The sequence below is a fragment of the Vanrija pseudolonga genome, chromosome 1 (assembly GCF_020906515.1).
Source record: "Vanrija pseudolonga chromosome 1, complete sequence".
In the NCBI taxonomy this organism is placed as follows: domain Eukaryota; kingdom Fungi; phylum Basidiomycota; class Tremellomycetes; order Trichosporonales; family Trichosporonaceae; genus Vanrija; species Vanrija pseudolonga.
Window position 1 is genome coordinate 2,843,268 of NC_085849.1, and position 22,506 is coordinate 2,865,773.

At 62.9% G+C, this 22,506-nt stretch overlaps 4 protein-coding genes across 6 annotated transcripts; 1 reads left to right on the forward strand and 3 right to left on the reverse strand.

The window, feature by feature from the left end:
• Positions 1–639: 639 nt before the first annotated feature.
• Positions 640–4,309, forward strand: SPBC354.10 (CUE domain-containing protein). The gene is made up of 5 exons (XM_062767557.1): positions 640–1,017; positions 1,166–1,345; positions 1,400–1,880; positions 1,920–3,211; positions 3,258–4,309. The coding sequence occupies exons 1-5, from the start codon at positions 867–869 to the stop codon at positions 3,869–3,871; spliced, it is 2,718 nt and encodes a 905-aa protein (XP_062623541.1). The 5' UTR covers positions 640–866; the 3' UTR covers positions 3,872–4,309.
• A 65-nt stretch (positions 4,310–4,374) lies between these two features.
• On the reverse strand, positions 4,375–6,185 carry CUE3 (CUE domain-containing protein 3; the record flags this gene model as incomplete). Its single annotated transcript, XM_062767558.1, has 2 exons — positions 4,375–5,379; positions 5,418–6,185. 2 exons carry the CDS (start codon positions 6,183–6,185, stop codon positions 4,375–4,377), a joined length of 1,773 nt encoding a protein of 590 aa, XP_062623542.1.
• A 220-nt stretch (positions 6,186–6,405) lies between these two features.
• On the reverse strand, positions 6,406–13,956 carry SOK1 (the record flags this gene model as incomplete). 3 transcript variants are annotated; one of them, XM_062767559.1, is made up of 5 exons in its annotated part: positions 6,406–9,896; positions 10,466–10,609; positions 11,143–11,370; positions 11,998–12,142; positions 13,575–13,956. In XM_062767559.1, the coding sequence occupies one exon, from the start codon at positions 9,826–9,828 to the stop codon at positions 6,646–6,648; it is 3,183 nt and encodes a 1,060-aa protein (XP_062623543.1). In that variant the 3' UTR covers positions 6,406–6,645. The 3 variants fall into 3 exon arrangements, with proteins under 3 accessions (XP_062623543.1, XP_062623544.1, XP_062623545.1); XM_062767561.1 differs by lacking the exon at positions 13,575–13,956 and adding an exon at positions 13,496–13,510 and having other exon boundaries at positions 11,143–11,259; XM_062767560.1 differs by lacking the exon at positions 13,575–13,956 and adding an exon at positions 13,496–13,510.
• Positions 13,957–20,369: 6,413 nt separating this feature from the next.
• Positions 20,370–22,243, reverse strand: 4cl1 (putative 4-coumarate--CoA ligase 1; the record flags this gene model as incomplete). The annotated part of the gene is made up of 5 exons (XM_062767562.1): positions 20,370–20,604; positions 20,670–20,819; positions 20,864–21,330; positions 21,364–21,868; positions 21,912–22,243. The coding sequence occupies 5 exons, from the start codon at positions 22,241–22,243 to the stop codon at positions 20,370–20,372; spliced, it is 1,689 nt and encodes a 562-aa protein (XP_062623546.1).
• Positions 22,244–22,506: the final 263 nt, after the last annotated feature.

Below are 22,506 nucleotides of genomic sequence, written 5' to 3' on the forward strand. Positions count from 1 at the left end.
GTCTCAACTTTCAAAATCTCTCGCGCGGGGAAGGTTTGCCACTTTCTCATTATTTTGCCCTCCTGTTTTATTACCACGTGTGCCCCACGAGGGATGGCCAAACCCTTGCAACATTGAATCGCCACATTTGTGGTCCGCGGAGTTTTTGAGCACGCGTCCGGAGGATTAGCGGAGTCAGATTGAGGGGTTAATTGATCGGCTGGTGTAATATAAATCTGTTGTATTGAAATGTATTGTGTGACGCGCGCAGCCTGGCGTCTTCTGTATGCGTCTGTCTGTGTTCGAGTCCCCATGTCAGGGTGTCGTCGGTTGCAAAGGGCAAGTAGTGGCTGCAAACGGGATATGCTGGGAAGCCGTGAATGCAAGAGGAGCCAGCCAGGGGGCAGCACAGGAGAGGGAGAGAGAGAGCAAGGAGCGAGAATCCAGGAGCGGAGCGAGCAAGTAGCAGGACAATGAGAGTGGGCGCCACACTGCCATTGTAGCCAGCCAGCCAGCGGCCAGGCCACACTGTGTCCCACTGTACCGGTTCCACTGTCCGTTGTTCGCGCGATCACGCAGCCAGCCAGCCAGCCTGCCTGCCCAGCCCGTCGTCTTCCTCGTCCTTCTCTCCACTCGTCGTCTCTCCATCATCAGTTTCAATCATCACTTTGTTCTCTCTACACCATCAAGTGCATCTTGACCCCCCTCAATCCTTTCAACACGTCGACGTAACCGTCTGACTTTCTCCTCCTCTGGCCAGCCAAGTCATCTTTGGTGGAAGGCTCCATCCAACACCCCCCGGCTTCCCTTGGGCTTCGACCACACACACATCACTCGTCTCTCTCTCCCCCATACCCCCCCACCCCCACCCAACAACAACAGCCGCAATGGCAACAGTCTCAGAGCTGTCCAAGAAGTACTCGTCCCAGCTCTCGCAGCTGCAGGCAATCTTCCCCGAGTGGGACGAAGGCGACCTCGTCTTTGCGCTCCAAGACTCAAAGGGCAATGTTGAGGAGACTGTCCTCGCCATCTCCGAGGGTAAGTCACCACCATGGATGTTGACATGTCTCGGCATGAGCGCACGGGGTCGCAGTGTACTGACGCTTGTTTCCTCGACTGCACACAACTCGCACCCCAAACAATAAACTCGGCACTCCAAACCGATCCCGACTTTGCTCACCTTTAGGCCGCGCGTCCCAGTTCACCCAAGCTACCAAGAAGAAGGCACCCAAGACCACATCGACCAAGGCACACGGTGGCCGGAATGACGCGGGATGGGACAATGTCGACAACTTTTCCGGTGGTCGCGGTGGCCGCAGCGGCGGACGCGGTGGGCGTGGTGGAGCGGTTGCTGGCAGAGGTGGTCGTGAGTGCCACCACCGAGACCGGCGCGAGGAAGGATGTGCTCACACAACTACAGAGGCAATCCGCGGTGCCCGTGTCGGCCGCGCTGGCGCCCGTGGTGGCCGTGGTGGCTACGGCAATGTGAACGGTGGTGGATCGACCAAGGTTCCCGCCGAAGGCTCTGGTCCCGAATGGCCTACGACAACCGCTACCTCTGCCGACGGCTGGAGCAGCCAGGTTGAGCAGGCCGAGGCCGCTTCTGCTCACGAGGACGACGACGGAGGTTGGGGAGAGCCTGCGAAGCCCGAGGCACCCTCCAAGCCCACCTGGGCCGACCTCGCCAAGGGAGAAGACAAGTCAAAGGCTGCCGGTGGCGCTTGGGGTTCCAAGCCAAAGAAGGCCGCTCCTGCTCCTTCTGAGAAGCCTGCTGCACCTGCTCCCGCTCCTCCTGCGGCTCCTGTCGCCGCCCCCGTCGAGAAGCCCGCCGAGCCTGTCGCCCCTGCTGCCCCCGCCGCGCCTCCCGCTCCAGCGAAGAAGACTTGGGCCCAAATCGCCAAGTGAGTGTGTTCCACAAGAGCTGATGCTGACACCCAAAGGCCTGTCGAGAAGCCCAAGCCTGTTCCCCCACCTGCACCCAAGGCTCCCGAGCCCCAGCCCGAGCCCGAGGCTGCTGAGGAGCAAGCCGTCGAGCCCGAGGCTGAGGCTGCCCCCGCGGCCGTCGAGGAGGAGTCTGCGGCCGTCGAGGAGGCCGAGCCCGAGTCGGAGGTTGTTGTCGAGGAGGAGGTCGTTGAGGAGGAAGTCGTTGTCGCCGAGCCAGAGGTCGCTGCTCCTGCCGAGCCGGAGTCTGCTGCCGCTGAGGAGTGGGTTGACCCTGCCATCGCTTCGGCCACTGCCACCGCCCCCGTCCCGGCTGCCGCCCCCGAGCCCGTGACCACCTACACTGGTCCTCCCGGATTCAACACTGCCGCTGCTAAGGCTGTTCCTCAGCAGTCCAACTCGCGCACCAACTCGCGTGCCGCCCAGAGGTATAAGAACGCCGACGGCCAGGCCGTTGTCCTGCCCGCTTCGGCTGGCTCGTGGGGTGCTACTGGTGTCGAGATGCAGTTCGGCAGCTTGAGCTTTGGCGGCCGTGATGGTGACGGTGTCGAGGCTCCTGTCCCTGCCGAGCCCGTTGCTGCGCCCGAGGCTGCCCCCGCCGCGTCGCCCGTCCGCACCACCCAGCAGACCATCCCCGCCGTCGCTCAGCCCCCGGCCCCAGCTCAGGCTGCCGCTCCCCAGGCTGCTGCCCCGTCATCCTACTACGGACAGCAGCAGGCTCCTCAGCAGCCTGCTGGCTTCCCTCCTTCGCAGACCCTCCAGCAGCAGTACCAGGCCTACCAGTCGTACGGCCAGCAGCAGCAGCAGCCTGCCCAGGCTCAGGCCGCTCAGGAGCACGCTCCTCAGCAGCAGCACCAGCAGCAGCAGCAGTCTCAGTACGGTGCCTACCGCCAGCAGGACTACTACGGCTCGCAGCAGCAGCCGCAGCCCCAGCAGACCGAGTCGCAGGCCCCTCAGCAGCAGCAGCAGCCTCAGCAGCCCCAGCAGCCCCAGCAGCACTCGTACGACTCTGCTCCCTTCGGCGGCTTCGGTGGCCAGGGCCAGCTCTTTGGCCAGCCCGCCGCTCAGCACAACGAGTACGGACAGAACCGCAACTTTGACTCGTACTCGTCTGGCTACCCCCGCCCCCCTGCCGAGGAGCCCAAGCAGGCCGCTCCTGCTCCTTCGCACACCCCCTCGGCTCCTGCTCAGCCCCAGCAGAACCTCCCCCACCAGCAGCACCAGCAGTACTACTCTACGCTCGGCAACATGGGCTACTACCAGTCCGGTCCTTACAACCCGTACTACCAGTGTAAGTTACAGACTCTGCCACTCCCTGCAGCCACTAACCCTCACAGACGGCCAGGCGCCCAACCCCGGCTTCCAGCAGTACTACCCTATGGCCAGCCGCAACCTTTACGGCCAGCCCGCCCCCCAGGTTCCTCCTGCCCCCATCCCGGCCAGCAAGCCCACGCCTCCCGCTCACCACTCGCCCTACGGAGCTCCTCCCAGCTCGTACCCCTCGTCGGGCTTTGACGACCAGTCGTTCGGTCTTGGCGGACGTTACGGCGACGCCAACAAGGCCGGCACCCCCCAGTCGGGTGCCGCCCAGGGCCAGCAGAACCCCCAGCCCATCGGTGGCTCCATCCCCCAGTCCTACCCCTCGCAGCAGCAGGGTATCCACAGCTTCCTTGGCGGTAACAGCACTCCGTCGAGCTCGCTCGGTTCGGGCCAGCCTGCCCGCCAGGCCGGCACCCCCGACGACAACTTCAAGGCTCAGCCTGGCGCTGCCGCGTCGGGCGCCACCGCGGCCGCCGGCCGAACCCAGCCCCAGCAGCCCCAGGCCGCGCAGCAGGGCTTCAACTCGTACCCGTACGGCGGGTACCAGAACCACGACTGGTCTCCCTACGGCCAGCAGCAGCAGCACTACAGTGGCTCGCGGAACGGCGGCTACACTGGTTGGCAGCAGTGAACAGGCACAGATGATCTGGAGCACATGAACGCGCGCGAGCCGGAGCACGAGTAGCACGAGTCGACGTAGAGAAGTGTCTCGTCGCGCTCATGCACCTTGTTGTTGTCACGTCGCGCCCCTTGCTCCTGATGATGCCCCCTGCCTGTCTTTCCACCTACCAACAAACCAACAAACCAAACCAAACCTCTCCAGTAACAAAAAAATCTCCCCTCCTGTTTTTCTGTGCACTCAAAGAAACGTCGTGACCACGCCGACTCTGTCATTGCATTCATCAATCCATCTCCCCCGCCCCCAGAACCGTCTCCGTCGAGAGGACAGTAGAGACTCCCTCGCCACTTTCCCCTCCATCTCTCGATTTTGCAAAATCAATCAGCACCTGTCATGTGTAGCCCTTGAGTGCACCCGAGGAAGAAGAGTTGATGCATCGTCAATGTTGGGTAGATGATGGTGTTGCGCTGCACGTGAGAAGCTGACCGACAAACAATGCATGGTGAGCCAGCCGCCTACAGCCCCGCGCCCATGCGCGTCATCTTCTTGTCGTGTCCACGGGTACGCGCGGCGTTCGAGTGGCCCCGACTGCCCTTGTTCCCTCCTCGTCCACCGCGTCCACCACGCCCTCCTCCGCGCGTGCTGCCCGACGCATTGGACCCCGAGTCATTCGGCCCACTACCGCCGCCGCCAGCCTTGTCCTTCTTGGGCTTTGGCTTGTCCTTTGCCGGCTCGCGCGAGAACTGGTGCCGCTCGAGAATGGCCTCCTTATGCGGATTCCGGTCGAGCATAATCTTCCAGCCCTCGAGCTGGCCGTCGTCGTACCCCGTTGCGTCGCGCAGCTCTTTGCGCGCGGCCGACCTGCGGGTCGCTGCGTCGCGCCCAAAGACGGCCGGGTTGCGAATGTACGCGAGCTCGAGGTGGAGCTGGACGTCGTTGCCTGCCGGCCGTCCGTCGAGCGCCCCGTCCAAGTGCTCGCCGTCATCGCTCTCGTCCCCGCTCTCTTCTCCGTCTGCAGCCAGGCGCACGGTCGGACCAACATCGCTGTCGATATCGTCCTCGTCGTCGCCGAGGTACAGCCGCCGCGGCTTGGGTGCCAGACCCAGTCCCCGCGCCTCGGCGACAGCGCGCGCGGCCTCCTCGGCCTCCTCGGCCTGCTGGTCGACAAGGCGGAGGATCGACGCGCGGAGGTTGTCGGGGATCTCCTTCCCAACAACGGGATCCGTCTGCCCCTTGAGGCGCATGCGCGAGAGATCGAGCTCCTCGTTCCAGATGTTCCGGCGCTCGACCTTCTCCCGCGCATCCGCTGCTCTTCCCGCACCCGCCGCACGCACGGCAGCCGCCAGCTCGCCCAGCTCGGGCGGCAGCGCGGACCCGAGGATCGCGTCGATGAGGGGCGCAGCCTGCTCCTTTGGCGTGCGGGCGCTGCTGCCTGACGCCGCGAACGCGGGGTGGTGGAGCGCGTCGACGAGCAGGTGCGCCGGCAGCGTGGGGAACACGTCCTGGAGGGGCGCGATGCGCTGTTCGTCGTCAGCTCGATCCCTGCCAGCCAACTTACGGGATCGTCGGCACGCTCGTCGTCCTGGAGCGCCTTGAGTACGGCGCGCACATCCGCGTCCACGTCGCCAGTGGTGAAGAGCGCATAGTCGTCCCTCAGGCTCTGGTTGACCAGCGCCGTGCCCTTAACTCCAGCGTCGCCCATGAGCCGGACGAGCGCGGCAGACGCAGCCCCGCGGCCCATGAGGCCTGCAATCGCACGGACAAGGAGCAGTGCCTCCGACTTGGCGCGCACGTCGTCCCTTCCCCCGCCGAGGCGGGCGTACGCCGCGCTGATGGCGGGCACGAGGTCGTCGGCGTGCTCGAGCAGCAGGGCGGCCAGGGCGTCGCTGGCGCGGAGGAGCGCGTGGGCGAGGCGCGCAGGCGCCAGGAGCTCGAGCGGCTTGCTGGCGGACGACAGGCGCCGAGTGAGCGCGGGCACGAGGGTGGCCGTCTCGTCCAAGTGGGCGGAGAGGACGGCGTCGAGGGCCGGGGAGAGCGCCGCGCTGTCAGCGGGGTAGGCGAGCAGCGCGTCGTACGCGAGTGAGAGGGGGACCGCGGCGGGGTCCTCGGTCGCGAGGGACACGAAGGCGTGTAGCGGCGCCAGGGGGGACGAGAGGCGCTGGCCCGCCAGCCGGGCGCGCGCGAGCGTCGACAAGGCGAGCGAGAGGGGCGGGAGGAGCGCCGACGGTCCGTTTGGCGCCGCGCGCGATACGGCCGATACGAGGTACGGCAGCGCGCGCTCCGCCAGCTCATGGGGTGGTGGCTCGGTTGGGAGGGCCGCTGTCATTGTTGTTGTGTGGTGGAATGAATGTGGAAGAGAGAGAGACAGACAAGGATCGGTGTTCAAGCTGCGTTTTGAGGCAGTGACGAAAGAGTGGCAGCTTCGGATCCGAACCGGCAAGTGTGGAGTCTTTTGTGGCTCCCAACTCCATCACCTTTGAGCGACTCGTCTCTTGTCCTGGCCCAACTCTGCTCCGTGTCTTTTGAATTACGAGCTGATGCATAGGCTACAATAAATAGCTGAACAGGTCCTACAACACAGCTCAATGTCAGCCGGTATGGCGCAATGTGTCGTGTGGTGGGATATCAAGATGCCGTGTGGCTCGGACCCATGTGTGTATATTGTATTCCGTGCCGCCGTGAGGGAGAGATATTAATACTATGACAGTAATGAGAGAGAGAGAGCGTGTAGATGATAGGAGAGAGGAAAAGGCGCGCGGCTCTACGGGTTGCCGGTAGCTGCCTTCTTAGATCTGAGAAAGCTCAGGAAGCGGGAGCACGTCGCCGCTTCCAATGAGCATGCCCTGCCTGCCGTACAGGTTGGCAAAGACACAGAGGTTGAAGTCGGCCGTCTTGACCATGCGGGCCACAACGGCACGGATTTCATGCACGAGGGGGTCGAAACCGAGGCGGGTCGCCATCTCGCTTTCAGACGAAGTCGACTGGGCAACGGTCGACTTGAAGCGCTCCCGCGCAGCCTTGACGTTGGGCGAGTCGGCGGGGCGGTGGTAGTGCTCACGTTCGTCCGAAGTCGAGGGGCCCTGACCAGTAAGAGGCTCGGTGAGGGTCACGAAGCGACGAGCGGGGACACGGAGGCGAGGCACGGCGATGGTCTCGCCTTGCTCGGCTGGGACGCATGGACGGGTATCGACGCCACGCATGTCGTACAGGAAGGACTCGGGCTGCACGCGGTGAACAAGGAGCGAGTTGGTGAGCATGACCGAGACGAGCTGGCGGAGGTCCTTGAGTGCGACAAGGTAGGTCTCGGAATCCCGACGCGCGAACTTGTCTGCAATGAGGCGGTCAAAGTCCTGCGCAAGGCGGTTGACGACCTCAACATGGGCTTGGCTCCGAGGCCCTGTCGCGTAGACTTCGCGAGCAAAGACGATGCGGTGCGCCATGTGCAGGCTGAGGTCTGAGGGGCAGTCGGACGCGGTGCGGGCGAGACCGTTGCCCAAAGTCATGACGTGCTTGTAGCTCTCGCGAACTTGGGCCACCTGCGCCTCGATCTCCTCGGCAGATGCCGACGGGTTTTGCCGCAGGTAGTGCTCCTTGAAAGCGCTCAAGATGCTCTTGGCGATGGCGATGTCGACCATCTCGGCGTGGAAGTTCTTGATCCTGCAAGAGTCCATCTTGAACAGCTCGGGGACAATGACCTTTGTTGGGAAGACCTGACCGGTGCTGGGACTGCCGGGGCATCGAGAGGGGACGACCGGCGGCCATGCCTCGCTGTCCTCGACCCAGTCACCAAAGACTAGGTCGATGAAGCCCTCAGTCAGGGAGCGAATGACAAACTCGGTGTTGGAGGAGCACGAGCACTGGCCCATGAGGTGGCGACGAGCGCGCGGAGCAGTCGTCATGGCGACACGCTTCGAAGCCGCATTGATCCACGCGTACGTCTTGGAGCTCTCAAGCTTGCGACCGGCGGCAACAAGGTAGTGGATGAAGGTCGTCATCTCGTTCTGCTCGGCCTGCTGCCAGAGCATTCCCTTGAGCGACTGCACTTGGTGGTTGGCAATGTCGAGCTTCATGACTTCTGCACAGTCGAAGCACTTGCGCAGGGCCGATACGACGTCGGGAACACGCCCATCGCAGCCCGTGGCAGTGGCGACCATGTCGTCGACCATCGAGTCACGGACGGGCGCGCAGTGAACCTTCATGGCCTCGCCGATCACACGGAAGATGTCCGTGTCAAAGTTGCCACGGCGAACTTGAATCGTGAGGAACTCGGGGTCGAGGGCAGCGAACAGAGTAGGGACGAGCGAGTGAGTGACGGTGGGGCAGACACCAGTGTGAACGGCGTTGTTGTCGCGGCTGAGCGAGTGGGCGTAGTGGTTGACGCAAGGGGTGGTAGAAGCCATGAGGCTCTCGAGGATCTCGCGAAGCGACTGGACGAGCTTGGGAAGACGGCTCGGCCAGGTGGCACGCGACTCCCTCCACCACTGCTCCTCGCTCAATCCTTCCTTCCAGCGGCCACAGATACACTCCTTGAGACGCGCCGGGGAAGCGTTGTCCCAGCGTGTGCAACGGCAGCCAATTTCGACCTCGGCCCGAATGCAGTCCCAGTACCTATTGCTGGTTTCGCAGGCAGGCGACGGGTGGACGATCTGCGAGCGCGAGATGGTCGATAGAAGGCCGTAATTGGTCGTCGAGGTGTAGGCCATGGCATTGTGGATGGGACGGAAGCCAAAGTTGTCAAACAAGAGATCATGGCGCATCTGCGGAAGTCGAAGGACCTCGTTGGTGTCGAGGACACGCAGGCTACGCATGTTGACCGGTGGTTCGCGAGCAGCAGCGATGAAGTGGTCTGTTGCCCGACCGCGGATCTGCCGCATGATGCGCTCACCCTCTGCGGCCTCGGCGGCATCCTTGGCTGTCCAGACGCGCATCTTCTTTCGGGGAAGGCCCCGAAAGTACTTTGCCGCATTGCGGGCCGCCTGCACGCTGGTTGGGCGATGGCTCTCGGGAGGGTCAGAGAAGGAGCGAGCCCGCTTCTTCAAGACAATGGGAGGAGCAGGTGGCGCATGGCAGCCGCCGAGGTGGGAAGCGATTCTCTCCATTCCCTTGCGGGCTTGCGCTCGACGAACCCATTCAGTGTCCTTTCTGCGGCCGTGGTATGGTGGCGAAGGGTGAGATGAAGTCCCAGAAGTCGAAGCAACGCGGTCGAGGGGCTTGCAAGTCATGAGACCCGACTGGGGCACCGAAAGCGTCGCCATGGAGGAGGTAGATGGCGCCTGGTCCATTCCGACGTCCTGTGTCCGTTGTTCGCGATGCTGTTGTTCGGGTGCCGGACTTGGCTCGTAAATGGTGGGGCAGTTGACGCCACCAACGACGACAGCGTCGTGCTGGGGGTGCTGCATGGCATGCCGCAGGTGGTCGGCTGATGGCGGTGCAATGGCAGGTGCGCGACTTGCGACCATGGCAGAACCTGCCTGAGGCGCAGCAGGCGACACAAAGGGAGTGTACATGTCTGCGAGGTGTTCGCACTCCACTTCTGGAGTCTCTGCCGCCGATCGCCGACTCTGGGCCTGGGATGACGACTCGGCGTGTTCTGGTGCCTCGTCGCGGGGTGGTGGAGGAAGCGAAGGACTCGGCGCAAGTTTTGGGCTCGGAGGGCGGCCACCTCCGCTCGTCAGGCCCTCGTTCCAAGGAGCAGTGCTGGAACCAATCTTGGGGCTGGGGTGGGTTGCAGCGCGTGGATCGCGTGGGTTGGGGTCGACACGTTCCAGACGTTCGGGGAGAGGGTGGTGACCATGCGAATGAGCATGACCATGGCTGTGCGAGTGCGAGTGCGCGTGAGCATGCGTGCTGTGAGTGTCCTGCGAGCTGCTTGGACGGTGGCCAGCCGTTGGTGGTCGCTGGGGGAGGGTTGGTGCTGAAGACGAGGATGAGGCGCCGCGGTCGGCGTACGAGTTTGGATCAGTCTCCATTGTGGTGATGGGTGGTGGTGGTGGTGGAGGTTAAACGAGAGAGGGGTGAGAGGGCTGATGGCAAGCGACTGTGTGGTGAGAATTAATAGGGGATACCGCGTGTAACGAGACGGGAGAGCGAGCGAGGGAGCGAGCGAGCGTGCGTTGATGGAGACGAAGCAATAGTAGGTTGTAAGAGAAGAAGAGAATCGTCAGCGTACGCCTCGTGGGATGGGGGATGTGCGATGAAGAAGCCAGGGCGTCCTAGGGATGCAAGCAGACACAGAGTGGGAGTGAGAGATCACACCGACAACGGCAAGTGTGACGCTCGCTCAAAGGGCAAGGGGGAGGGGGAGGGAGATCGGAGTGCACGGCGCCGGCACGGATAGACTAGGGTTGTAGTCATGTTGCCGCAACGGCGCGCGTAGGTGAGGAACAGGGAGGAGAGGGGGAGCAGCGTGCACGAGGGCGGTGAGGCAGGAGGAGGAGGAGGCCCCGTGAAAGGGGGTGGCCCCGCGAGAAGACAATCGCGCGCGCGCGTGTGTGTGTGGTGGCTGCTGCTGCTGCTGCTGCTGCGGCCGTGTCTGACGGCGGCGGCGGTGGTGGTGGTGGCGGGGCGAGGGGGGGCGTGTGTGATGCAAGGAAGTCAAATACTCACAGGCCGACTGGTGGCTGAGTGCAAGGGGGCAAGGCGCCGAGCGGAGCGAGCGAGCACAAAGGACAGGCGAGAGCGTCCAAGCAAGAGGGAGCGTAGAAGAGGGCACCAGGCGCCCAATTGACGACTCCTGGTGCCAGTGCAAGGCTAAGTGTGGCGGCGGGAGGGGGAGGGGGGGCTGAGCACCGCGGGGCCAGACTACGGTCGGCGCGCTGGCGTTTGTTGCTCGTGCGGGTGGTGGTAGTTGTGGTGGTGTGCGGTGTGCACTGGTCGTCGCGTAGGGATAGCGAGTGAGCGCGCCTTCGCTGCCAGAGGGGAGACGCAAGACAATAAGGGGGGCGACGGGACGGGCGCGGCGAACAGAGCTGAATGCGACAAGGGGGCGTAAGCGCAACGCCGAGGGGGGCGGACGGATAAAACACGGGCAATGATGTTGAAGGGCACAATGTGGACAACGTACCCAATGCAATGCTAGACACGACAAGTTGTCAAGTCGTCGACGTGGTTAAGGATCGTGGGTGGTGGTGTTGGTGGTAGGTGGGGGTGGGGCGTTTCGATCGGGTCGACCGGACGGGGAGGAACCTTGTCGTGAGGGACGGCGCGCGTCAAAAGTGGTGTGTGACAGGCAATGTAGACGATGGGACAGTGCTGTGACGGGGAGTCAAGGTGCGATTACCCACGCGACGCTACTCTATGAATGGCACTTGACTCGCGCTGCGTGGCGACGACGGCAGAGGCAGAGGCGTTGGTGGCAGGAACGGTGACCGTGGTGGTGGTGGGTGTCAAGCCTCTCGGGTCTGTGTCGGGGTCGTGAGTCGCGAGATATCCAGGAACCGGGCAGCTGAATAGTGTAAGTGGGATTAAGGATGAGCGAGGGGAGAGAGGGGGAGGATGAAGAGGAGGAGGACCTTGCGGTGGTGGCTGGGGGGGGAGGAGGGGTTGTGGCGGGTGGGGCTGCGGAGGCGGCGGAGGCGGCGGCGTCGGAGGCGGAGGCTGCAGGCTGGGCGATTGCCTCGACGCGACATGAAGGGGGGAGGGGGAGGGGTGAGGAGGGGATGGAGAATCGAGGAGACGAGGGGGGGATAAGGATACAGTTTCGGCTCGTGAGACACGAGGGCTGCTGTGGATGTTGTGGGTGGGGTGTGTGTGGGTGGTGTGGGTGTGTGTGTGTGGGTGTGAGAGGGGGCACGCATATGACAGGGGAAGGGTGCAAGTCGGCAGGCTACATGGCGGGACTGAGCGGCAAAGTCAAGCAGTCCGATCTGCCGTTACCGTTTGTCGCAAGCCCATGGACGCATGTAAAGAGAGACATACGGCAGACGTGCCAGTCAAGACACGGCCGGCAAGGCATGTTCAGGTCCAAGGGCGAGGGAAAGGGGGGGGGGGGGGGCAAGGTGGGTAGATTGGTAGTGGCAGCAGCAGCCAGTGGTGGCCAGCCAGGAGCCATCATGCCGTTGACCCCTGCCCCTCTCGGCCCCGTGCCGAACCCAACAACCTTATGGCACCGCAATAGAGTAATAGACAAGCTCACTTACCCACAAGGAACAGAACCCAGATTTCAACAATACAGCGAGCCAGCGAGCGACAGGTACGAGGGGGAGCCGTTTCGTACAGTGGGCAACGGCGACCACGCAACGCGCGCGCGTATGGCAAAAGGGCGGGGCGGCGGGCGGGCGAAGGCTACAGCCGAGGCGTCGTGTGTGTGGTGGTCGCAGGCAGTGTGGTGCTGCTGCTGCTGGTGGTGGTTACGACGTCGACGTCGTCGTCGTCGATTCTTGTGCCGAAATGCGAGCGGGCGGGCGGGCACACTGACGGTACAGCCGACTGTGATCAAAAAACCAGGGGAGAGAGTTTAGGTCAGTTACGGGTCGAGACGGACGACGACGAAATGTGGTGGGAGACAAGATCGGCACATGCAAGCAGGCAGGCGGCGAGGGAGACAACAAGGGGAACAGTGGGTGTGTCACTTTGTCACTGTGACGGGGGGAGCGAGGAGCGAGGAGCACACCGACGGCAACGTCGTCGACGACAGCAAGGATACGCTTCACGACAACGACACGACGACGCAACACGACGCAGTGGGGCACGAAGACGCAAAGGGGGAAGAAAACGAGGGATCGACATGCGAGCTTGGCACGCACTCGTCCACGACCCTCGCCTCGCCTCGGCCTCGTTGCTTGCGTCGTGCATGTTACACGCGCACGCGTCTAAACCAAAAAGGTGACAACGCGACTGGACGATGCCGACATGCATGCAAGCCAACCCCATTCAAAGTTGTAGCACGCGCGCGGGCCAGGCCGTGTTCCACTCGGGGCGGTGGCCCATGCAACAACTGTTCTTGGCTTGCCCCGCGCCCCGCATGCAAAACATGGCGACGGCGGCGACTGGGCAGCACATTCAAGGCGGCGGCGCCAGCGGCGTCGGTGCAGAGCCGGCGGGCGGCCGTTATGAACGCCACCGGTACATGGGAGGGAGAGGTAAGGGGAGACACAAGTCAAAGTGGAGCTTGGAGAGACGCAAAGCAGGATCGGAGGCGCCGGCGACGGGCGAGCGACGACGGTGACGACTTGCAGTCACTCTACATTAGAGTCACGAGCTAGCTAGGCTCGATGAGACGAATGCAGGCAGGCAGGCAGGCATGCAAGGCACTCCATTTTGTCGTCGTGGTCTCGTTGTGTCTCTGGCTCTCACTCCGACTTGTCATGGATGTCTCTGGCTTGTGTCTCTCGGCACTCAGCCGAATTGGGCCACAGCCGCGCGGGACGAGAGTGGAGAGGAGACGACACACATCGACCAACATGGTGCAATTTAAAGCGTCAACAGGACAAGGGTGCCCTGATACGCCATTTACGGCCACCAAACCAAGTCAGGCCAGCCAGCCAGCCATGCCAGCCAGGGGTCACCACCCAGACGCCTGCCCACAACCAGGCATGCTGCCAGTCACCGACAAGTCGTCGGGACCACCGTCGCCGTCGTCTTGCTTGCCATCTGTCGGCCCTTCTGCAGCATGCATGCCTATGCACACATGCGCACAGACCGAGCGCTCATCCTCGCCCGTGCCCCCAAACACAAACAACAACACGGCGCGCGCAGACACGGGAAGCCGACTTACTCGGAGAAGGAGGAGAAGGGGAGAGAAGGTCGCGGGTGGTGGTTCTAGTGTCGAGCGCGCAGTGCTGTAGGCGGGGTCGGCGACGAGGACGAGGAGATGGCCGGTGAGGATGAGAGGGCGGAGAGAAGAAGAGGGAAAGAGGAGGGGGGATGATGGCGAGTGAGGGGGGGCGAGTGAGTGTTCGACGATTGCCGTGTGTCGATGACCCGAAGAGTGAAAGGGTGACGCTGATAATAATAATAAAGAGGAGCAAACGCAAGGACGATCACAGATCTCGCTCAATGGCTCAATGCTGCTAGCGCGCAAATGTGTATATACTTCAGGCGCCAACTACGGCAGCGGCAGCAGCAGCGGCGGACGAGGACGAGAGCGAGGACGAGGCGGCAGCGGCGGAGGCGGCGGCGGTCAGTTCAGTTCAGGCAGGCAGGTCAAGGTCAGGTCGGGGTGGTGCGGTGGGTTGGTGGGTGGGGTGGGGTGAGTCAGGTATGCATGCGCCCAGGCAGGGGGAGTACATCATCTCGACCGTGACCATGTGTACGCGTGAGCAAGGCATGCAGGCAGAGCGAGCTATGGCGGCGGCAGTGGCCGGTGTGTGGCGAGCGAGCGGTCCCATGTCTCTGGTGCACTTAGACTTGCTTGGATAACGATCGCGGGGCGCTGTCGGTCGTAGGCGGCGGCTCGTGCTGCTGCGGCTACTCGTCCTGGCGTCCTGCTCGGAGATCGGGAGGCGCTCGCCTGGCGTTGGACCCATCGCATCATGCACAGGGTTGCGGTTGGTACTTGCAAGGGTATCTGCCTGACCCCCCCACACCCCGACCCGGATGGATTGACCCTTGGCTGCTCGCGCGGTCGCGCGGGAGGCGGCGTAGGCGGTACCCGTCCCTCGTCCCGCCATAGTGCATACTTTAGTTTGGCTCGATGAATCGGTTTTTTTTTTTCCTTGTCAGCAGCAGCGCAACCTACAGTCTCGTACTGCGCGTACCCGTACCTCGGGCCTTGTGCAGCCGCCCGCTGGCTTGGCCGGCTGGGCTGGCCTGCAAAGCAAAACTGTGGAATGAAGCGAGCGCGACTATTGTACTTGCATCACGCCGCGCCGCCGGTGAGACAGCCGTCACTCGCTGCCCGTCTCTGTCCCTGCCGCCGCTTGCTGCCATCATTGTTGGCGTGACACTGCCCCAGCCAGTGGGCGGCGCGCAGACTCAAGCTTGACACAATACACACCTTGCTGCGTGTGTGCGTGCGTGCGCCGTCGAGGCAGACAAGTACCACCACTACCACCTATTCAGACACAGACCCTAGCTGCGATGGTTGAGTTGAGTCGCACCACAGGCCCACCTGCGCCTGCGCCTCTTTGCTATGCACTGGCTTGTCGTTGCTGCTGCTGCCGTCTAACCCCCGCGCACGACAACGACCCCAAAGCCACCACCTTGGGTCGTCGGTGACCGTTTGTCATTCTCGGCCTCCTGGCCATCCAGCCTGCCTGCCAGCCATACTCGGCAGCCCCTGAGGCCAGTTCCTTTTCGACTATTAACACGAACGACGAAAAAGGAGCCCATCTTGCTCGCGAACCGAAAACAAGTCCCCGAGGGCCAACGAGCAGAGCAGCAGAAGGGTGGCGGAGGAGGCGGCTGGGAGTCGTAGCCTCGTCACACACCCTCACCCTCAATCAAACCTCACCCACAACCCCACCGGCGTCCCATCCGACCACCACCCCCACCCGCCACCAACTTTTGGTCCCAAGACAGGTGTGCGCGCGTCACTGCCGGCACGCCGGAGCGTGCCTCGGCCGGGGGCCTGAACCAGGCAGAGCCGTAGCGTGTGTAATATTTTAAACGGGTGCGTCGCGACACTGACGTACATCGGGGTGGCCGTGCGTGGTGGACATTGAAATGACTGAAGTGTGAAGCCACTGCCTGCCCCATCTGGCGTTGACGGCCTTTCCAACGGGCGAGCAGGAGGCGTCGCCCAGCCCACCTCACCAGGACAGGACACCAGGACACCAGGTCCACTGCGACGCCATCCATGGACCACTTGGTGGCATGCGTACATGCACTACATGCACAGCTGTTTACTGGGTCTGTCTCGCAACCACCCCTTCGCACTATGCACCCCTTGTGGGCTTGGCGACATTGCACCCAAAGCATAAGGCAAAATCGAAATCTTGTTGTAGAGGGCTGGCTGGCTCGCAACACCAAGATGGGCATGCATTCTTTGCTGCCTGGTGGCTGCTGCTGCTGCCCTCACTGCTGAACTGAGCGTTATTCGCCGCCGAGCGCGCACCCCTTCGCGCCCGTAAAGGAATCGGTGAGTCACAGGTCGTGGCCCGTCCTGCAGGAATGCTGCAACTGTGCTGCGTCAAGATTACGACTGCATCTTAGTTGGCTTTTTTATGCGGGTTTACTCTGCTGTTTCTGCCTTTGTGCGCTGCTGCTACTGCCGCTGCCGAGGCGCGCGCTTGACCATTCGCGGCGTCCATTGACCGCCTTCAAGCGCTCAACCTTAATGGGCCCTGGATCGGCTCGCGCCACCGAGCCGTAAACCCGTGTGGTCCGACGAGTCCAGCAGCCCTTGATCGCGGCGGCGGCGGCGCACGCTCGCTCGCTCTTCACCTTTGTCCATCGGCTCGGCTGCTGTTCGTTGGAGGAGCAATACCGACTGACGACTGGCGAGACACGCCCGGCCCCGCGCGGGCTTTGGCACTCGCGCACTCGCGCACCGCCGAGAAAACGCCCACGTACGTACATTGCGTGAGTCGCCGCCCGCGCCGCCGCCACCACCGCCACCGGTCATAACCCTCTCGACGACGACGACGCCGCCACCGCCGCCGCCTATATGCCGCCAGAACGAAGAATGCACCCACGCGTGTCCATCTTCTTCATTACGAGTAATAAAGCGGACTACTTGGCACAATGGCACCGAAAAAAAAATGACATCCCTCCCCTCTGTGCCGCCGCCACCCATGGTCCCTTTGTGCTCGCTCGTTGTGGCGTCAGTGTCGAGATGCCACCGCTGCCGGCACACTTTGTGTCTCCTATTTAATGCATTTCAACCCTTTGCGGGTCACATTGCAGCAACGAGCGAGCGCCGCTACGAGCACCACCCCGAACACTGGTGCAGTCCGACCCCCGACCCCACTTCTCAGACCCCGACGTCATGCTCGTGATTCACCACACTTCACTTTCCACTCCCCTAATGAATGCGATCGCGGAAATCAAAAGCCTATTCAGTGACAGCATATCCCACTAGCTCCAACACGGACCAAGGGAGTCCGCAATCAACGGGTGGACAAGATTGCAGTATGCTAACAAGCTCATCTAAACCCCACCATCTTGAACGGCAAGGAAAAGGCATAACTCCCACTATCCCACTCTCCCATTCACAGTCTTACCATTCCGACGAACGCACACACTGCCGCGGCCGTCGTGTGCGTCAGCCAGTCAGACCATCCATCCCTGGCTGGTCAACTTGTTGTCGTACATGCGAGCCACCAATGCACCGACTTGCAACCCACCCCGCACCGCGGCATGCCACTCACTCCCTCCATCAGCCGTGTCTTTCGTGCTCACGTCACGAACGGACACTACAAGTGCCGTGAATAGCCCGTTTGGCATGCACAATATCGCGACTTGCACCGCCCTTTCTTTCGTCATGCCTTGATGCAGCAGCTCATGCAGCCAGCTTGCACTTGGCCGTGCGTGCCATGCCGACATGCGGGCCAAGAGACGCACGCCAGGCCGGGGCTTTTTGCGTGCTCTCCCGTGCCTAGCCGATCTACATTTTCACGCGTGCACAGTCTAGCAGGTGGCCTGCTGACTGACAATGCACCACGACGCGAGCGCGCCTGCCCGTCGTCGACACGTCTGACGGCACATTGCAGCACGACGCCGTCAACGTCAACGTCGGCGGCGGCGGCGCGCGAAGCGCGGGGCGCGGCGGCGGAGAAGCGGACAGATAAACGGACAGACACGGTTGCGTGGAATCGGGCCAGCGGGCGCGCGAGCGGGAAGCGGGATGAGGCCAAAAGGTTGAACAGGCACTTGTGCAACAAGACACAACAAAGCAAGGACGCGCGCGCGCGCGCTCGCGCACTGAAAGCGGCCATTGCGGCTATTGCTGTTATTGTTGCGAGTTGCATCCATACCCACCTCCCCAACCGGCGGTCTGTCGACCCCCGACGCCAGCCAGCTGGACTGCACGCTTGGTGCCGGTTCCGTTGACCTTGCAAAGTACTTTGGTAGTCGTCAGCTTGTGTTGGAACCTATTTTGCCCTGGCCCATGAGGCAGGCCAACTTGGCCAACTTGGCGCAGCTAGCAGCCGCCTGCAGCTGCGAGGAACGGGGAACAGTGAAGGGATTCACCCAGGCACCAATGTTGTCACGACATTACATAAACCCCAGCGTTTGTTTACGTTGTTTCGGTTTACGGGGTAACAGGGGTGCTGGCTCGCTGGCATGCTGGATTAGGGACGCCGTGTTTAAGGCCTAACCGCTGCTGTAATTGCTCATTTGTCCTGACAGCAGCGGGCGGGGTGTGGGGAGGGGAGGGGAGGGGGCAAGGCAGGCGGCGCGTCGACCGGATGGATGGGAGCGAGCGAGGGTCGGTGGGCGCGTCTACTGCGCACCATGGCCGAGTCGTACACCTCCCATCTTGACAGACAGATGACACACGTCACGGCGGTCTCACTCTGGCTCGGGCCGGGACGAACGTTACAACATGGCAAGGTACGCGCCTGTCCGCAGAGTGTGCAGGCATCGCCGCTCCTCGTCGCCGTCAAGTTGCTTGGCAGCAGCAGCAGCAGCAACTTGCCGTCAACGTCAACAGCGGGCAGCACGCGGTGGCATGGTCGTACGTACCTGTCCCGAGTGGTCGAGACTCTGCAGCAGCGTCGACACCTCACGCGTCGACAGCCAGCAACTCAGTCGTGCTGTGCTTGTGCTCGTCGCGCGCGTAGTGTTCGCAGCTGTGGCGGCTACTATGCCAGCAGCTAACTGACTACTCGCTTCCACATTCACCTTGCCGTGTCAGGTCCCAATCAAAAGCGCGCCTTCACAACAACCAGCCAGCGAACGAGGCGAGCCAACGAGATCAAGGCACGCCCGGATGCCGACGACCACGACGACGACGCCAAGCATTACCGAGCGTTACATGTCACTCTCTCTCTCTGACTTCTGTCGCCGGCGACTTACTCGAGCGATGACGCCCGCCCACCCACGGCCCACCTGCACTTCCAATGGAGCAGCAGTATGCTAACTGGCCGGCATGGCGTCGTCGTCGTACACCACTCACACACGCGACCCTGGTTACAGTCCACTGCCGAATGTCAGCACCGGACAGACATGGAGCAGGAGCATCAAGGTGTCACCAGTCACGCCGCTGCCGCCCTCTTTCTGCATCTGCACGCGCAGGCTGGCACGTGCCCTGGCGTATGTGCGGACGAGGACGACTCACCCGAGCGCCCGCCACACATGACAGAAGCCGGCCTCCGGGACGGGCCTGGCGGAGAGTTGTGAGACGCGGAGAGGAGACGAGGCGGTGCTGGGCAGCAGCGGCGGAGACGGCTCGCCAGCCTCGAACACGAGGGGCCGGTGGGCCGGGTGGGGAGTGAGTGAGTGACTGTCTCCGCCGTCTCCTCGCGAAGGGGCAAGATGTTTCAGGAACCGCAATGTGATCGCGCCCGCCGGATTCTAGAATACTGCTGCAGTGTGGTGGTGTGGCAGGCGGCATGCACGGCGACTGCGTGGGATGTGGCGCGAGATCCGGCACACGAGCTTGCTTGCCCTGCCTGCGCCGAGGCGATCGTGGGGCATAAGGTTAGATTAGAGCGAGGCGAAACGGGGCGTCCTGGCGTGAGCGTCGAGTGGCACGGCGTGGCATCGCCCACGCCGCCCAGCTGCACCTTGTGTCTCGCTCAAGCACCACCCCGCCCCCCCAAGACATCACTCACCTCGTGTGCGCGTGCATGTGCCTGCCTCTGTGGCAGTGTCGGTGTGGCGACGCAGCGTTTCAGTGGGGCGATCTCGCGGGCTGGCTGGCTGGCGGCGACTGCTCCAGAACCGTGGCGGCGATCGACCTGCCGGGCTTTGCTTTCCAGACGCCGTACAAGATGAGATGCTAGTGCCGGGGACAGACAGTGTCGCTGCGTGTGGGGCTGGGTTGGGTTGGGTGCCCCGATGCTGCGCCGTGGGCGGAGCGGTGCGTTAGGCCAGTGAGGAGTCGAGCAGAGCAGACACGCACTACATATGCCACCAGCGAGGCAACGAGCTTGGGGCGCAGCTGCAGCTGGCCATGCCGCCGTGTGAAACGAGCAATGTCAGCCTGCATACATATGCCCACGAGAATCCGTCTATATGGTCGCAAGGAGGAGCGAAAGACGTTGGCAGGGGCGCTGGGCGACAACATGGGTATGCGTAGACGAACTACCTGTGCTCGTTCTGCCACTTTCTCCTCCTTATGGGCCCAAGATGACCGTTATCGCTCCAGTTCTTTCCTCCTGCATACCAATCTCTTCGCCGCAGCGACTTGTTAATCCTCCCGTGCCTTCAGTCCCTGTTGGATGCTGCTCGCTGCCGGCCAGCACCGGAACTGATATGAAGTCCTTCCATACCGCCGCCACACTCGAATGCCACAGAGACATCCCTATCCGCTGCCCCCTTGACATCCTCCTTAGCCATCAGTAGACAAGCGGCTGCGTGCGCTCGAACCCCTCGTCACGATACACCCGCAGCCCACTCGTCAGATTGATCATACCAAGATACATTCCTTCTGACACAACGCTACAGCCACAACAACCGCGGCTCACAACTTCGCCGGGGGGTTCTTCTTGACCTCCTCCGCGGCGCGCACGCGCAGGTCCTTGCGCAGGATCTTGCCCGACGGCGACTTGGGAATAGCGTCGACGATGATGACCCCGCCCCGGAGGTTCTTGTGGCTCGCGACGCGCGCCTTGATCCAGTCGTATATGTTCTGGCTGAGGCGCTCGCGCTCGGCCGTGTTGGCGACTGGCGTGCCCGCCTCGACGACGACGTAGGCGCTGAGGCGTCAGTCAGTGTGATCCGGCTGTCTGCCTCTCCCCTCTCCCGTCCACACCGCACCCACCGAGGAAGCTCCGTCGCGAGCGACTCGATCTCGACGCCGACCACGCCGGCGTCCACCACGTCCGGGTGCTGCAGCAGCAGCCCCTCAAGCTCGGCGGGCGCGACCTGGAAGCCCTTGTACTTGATGAGTTCTTTGACGCGGTCGACAATCCTGGGGGGTTAGGAGAGAGTCCAGAAGGCCAGCGCCAAACCCACCTGTACCAGCCCTGCTCGTCCCGAGTGCCGACGTCTCCCGTCTTGAACCAGTCGCCCTCGAACGACTTGGCGTTGGCCTCGGGGTTCTCATGATACCCCCTAGTGATGGCTGGCCCCCGCAGCCAAATCTCGCCGCGCTCGCCCCTGGGCACGTCTTTGCCGTCCTCGTCGACGAGGCGCAGCTCATACGTCGGCAAGAGCCGCCCCACGGCATTCTGCAGTGCCTTGCTGGTGATCTGGTCGGCCGTGCCCAGCGTCGCAGCGACCGTCGTCTCGGTCATGCCCCACCCCTGGACGATCTTGGCGTGTGGGTACCGCTGCTCAAAGGCGTCACAGAGCTCGCCGCTGAGCGGCGCGGCGCCGCAGTTGACCGAGCGGAGCGACGAGATGTCGTACTTGTCCGCAATCTTCGAGTGGAGCAGCATGAGCACCACTGGCGGCACGACCATGCCGTACGAGATGCGGTACTGCTGTCAGCTACGCTACGGCCGTCCTCCTACCTTCTCGATGCCACGCAAGACTGACTCTTCCTCGAAGCGAGGGTAGACAACCACTGGCACACCCGAGGTCAAGGGCTGGTGCACCGCGAGGCACAAGCCGTACATGTGGAAGAATGGGAGGAACGCCAAGATCTTGTCCTTCTCGGGGTCCAGCTTTGTGTACATTGTGTTGGCAGCCTGAAGCTCGGTCGTCACGTTGTAGTGGCTCGAGTTGACGCCCTTGGGCAGACCCGTCGTTCCGCTCGAGTAGCACCGCCAGATGGTCTCCTGCGCGGCGTCGCCATCGAACCTCTCGGGCTTGCCGCGGGCCAAAAGCAGCTGGTACAGCGTCTTGTACTTTGGATGCGGGGGCGCGTCTGGCCGAGAGAGCACGATGACACGGCTGTCGGGCACTGGTGTCTTGAACAAGGAGCGTGCCTCCTCGAAGGCTGGGAGAAGCGATTCGGCCACTGCAATCGAGGTGCACCCGGCATTGTTGTACTGGTGCGCGAGCTCTTCTCGCACGCTGCACGCACGAGTCAGCACTGCAGCACGCCGCTCACACCCACTAGGTCACGTTCGGCGGGCTGATGGTTACGCCGGCGGCCTGGAAGCCGAGGATGGCAATGACCCACTCGAGCGAGTTGGGCGCGAAGAGGCACGTTGTCTGGCCGCGGCTGATGCCGATGGAGCGCAGGCCGGTCGCGAGGCGCAGCGCGCTGTCCTCGAGCTGGCCGCGTCGCAGCTCGCGGCCCGTAAGCCCGTCAATAAAGGACACAATGTTGGGGTCGAGCGCCTCGGCCGGGAGCGGGCTGTCGCCCTCCTTCTCGGGGAAGAAGTAGGTGAACGTCCCGACCTTGGGGAGGACGGGGACTGGGGCGTCAGACGTGTAGATTGTCATGGTGGGGTGGGCGATGGGGGATGCGGGGGTCGAGAGGATGCTGCGGTCTCCTGCGGCTTCTTTTTATCGTTATGAGCGAGATCAGATCGATCCGATCAGTGGGGTGTCGGTGTCAGCATTGCCGCGGTATGGTGGTGCATGGTGGGTCAGGTGGTCCAGCAGCTCGTCTACCCCTACAGGAGCCACTTCCGTCATTTGTTGATGATCGGCCTAGGCCGATTCCCGGGGCACCAGGCAGGGTTATAACCGGGGGTGCACGGCTG

Coding starts and splice junctions, on each gene's coding strand:
- SPBC354.10 (XM_062767557.1), top strand. CDS start 867: ATGGCAACAGTCTCAGAGCTGTCCAAGAAGTACTCGTCCCAGCTCTCG. Junction 1,018..1,165: donor TGTCCTCGCCATCTCCGAGG/GTAAGTCACCAC, acceptor GCTCACCTTTAG/GCCGCGCGTCCCAGTTCACC. Junction 1,881..1,919: donor ACTTGGGCCCAAATCGCCAA/GTGAGTGTGTTC, acceptor TGACACCCAAAG/GCCTGTCGAGAAGCCCAAGC.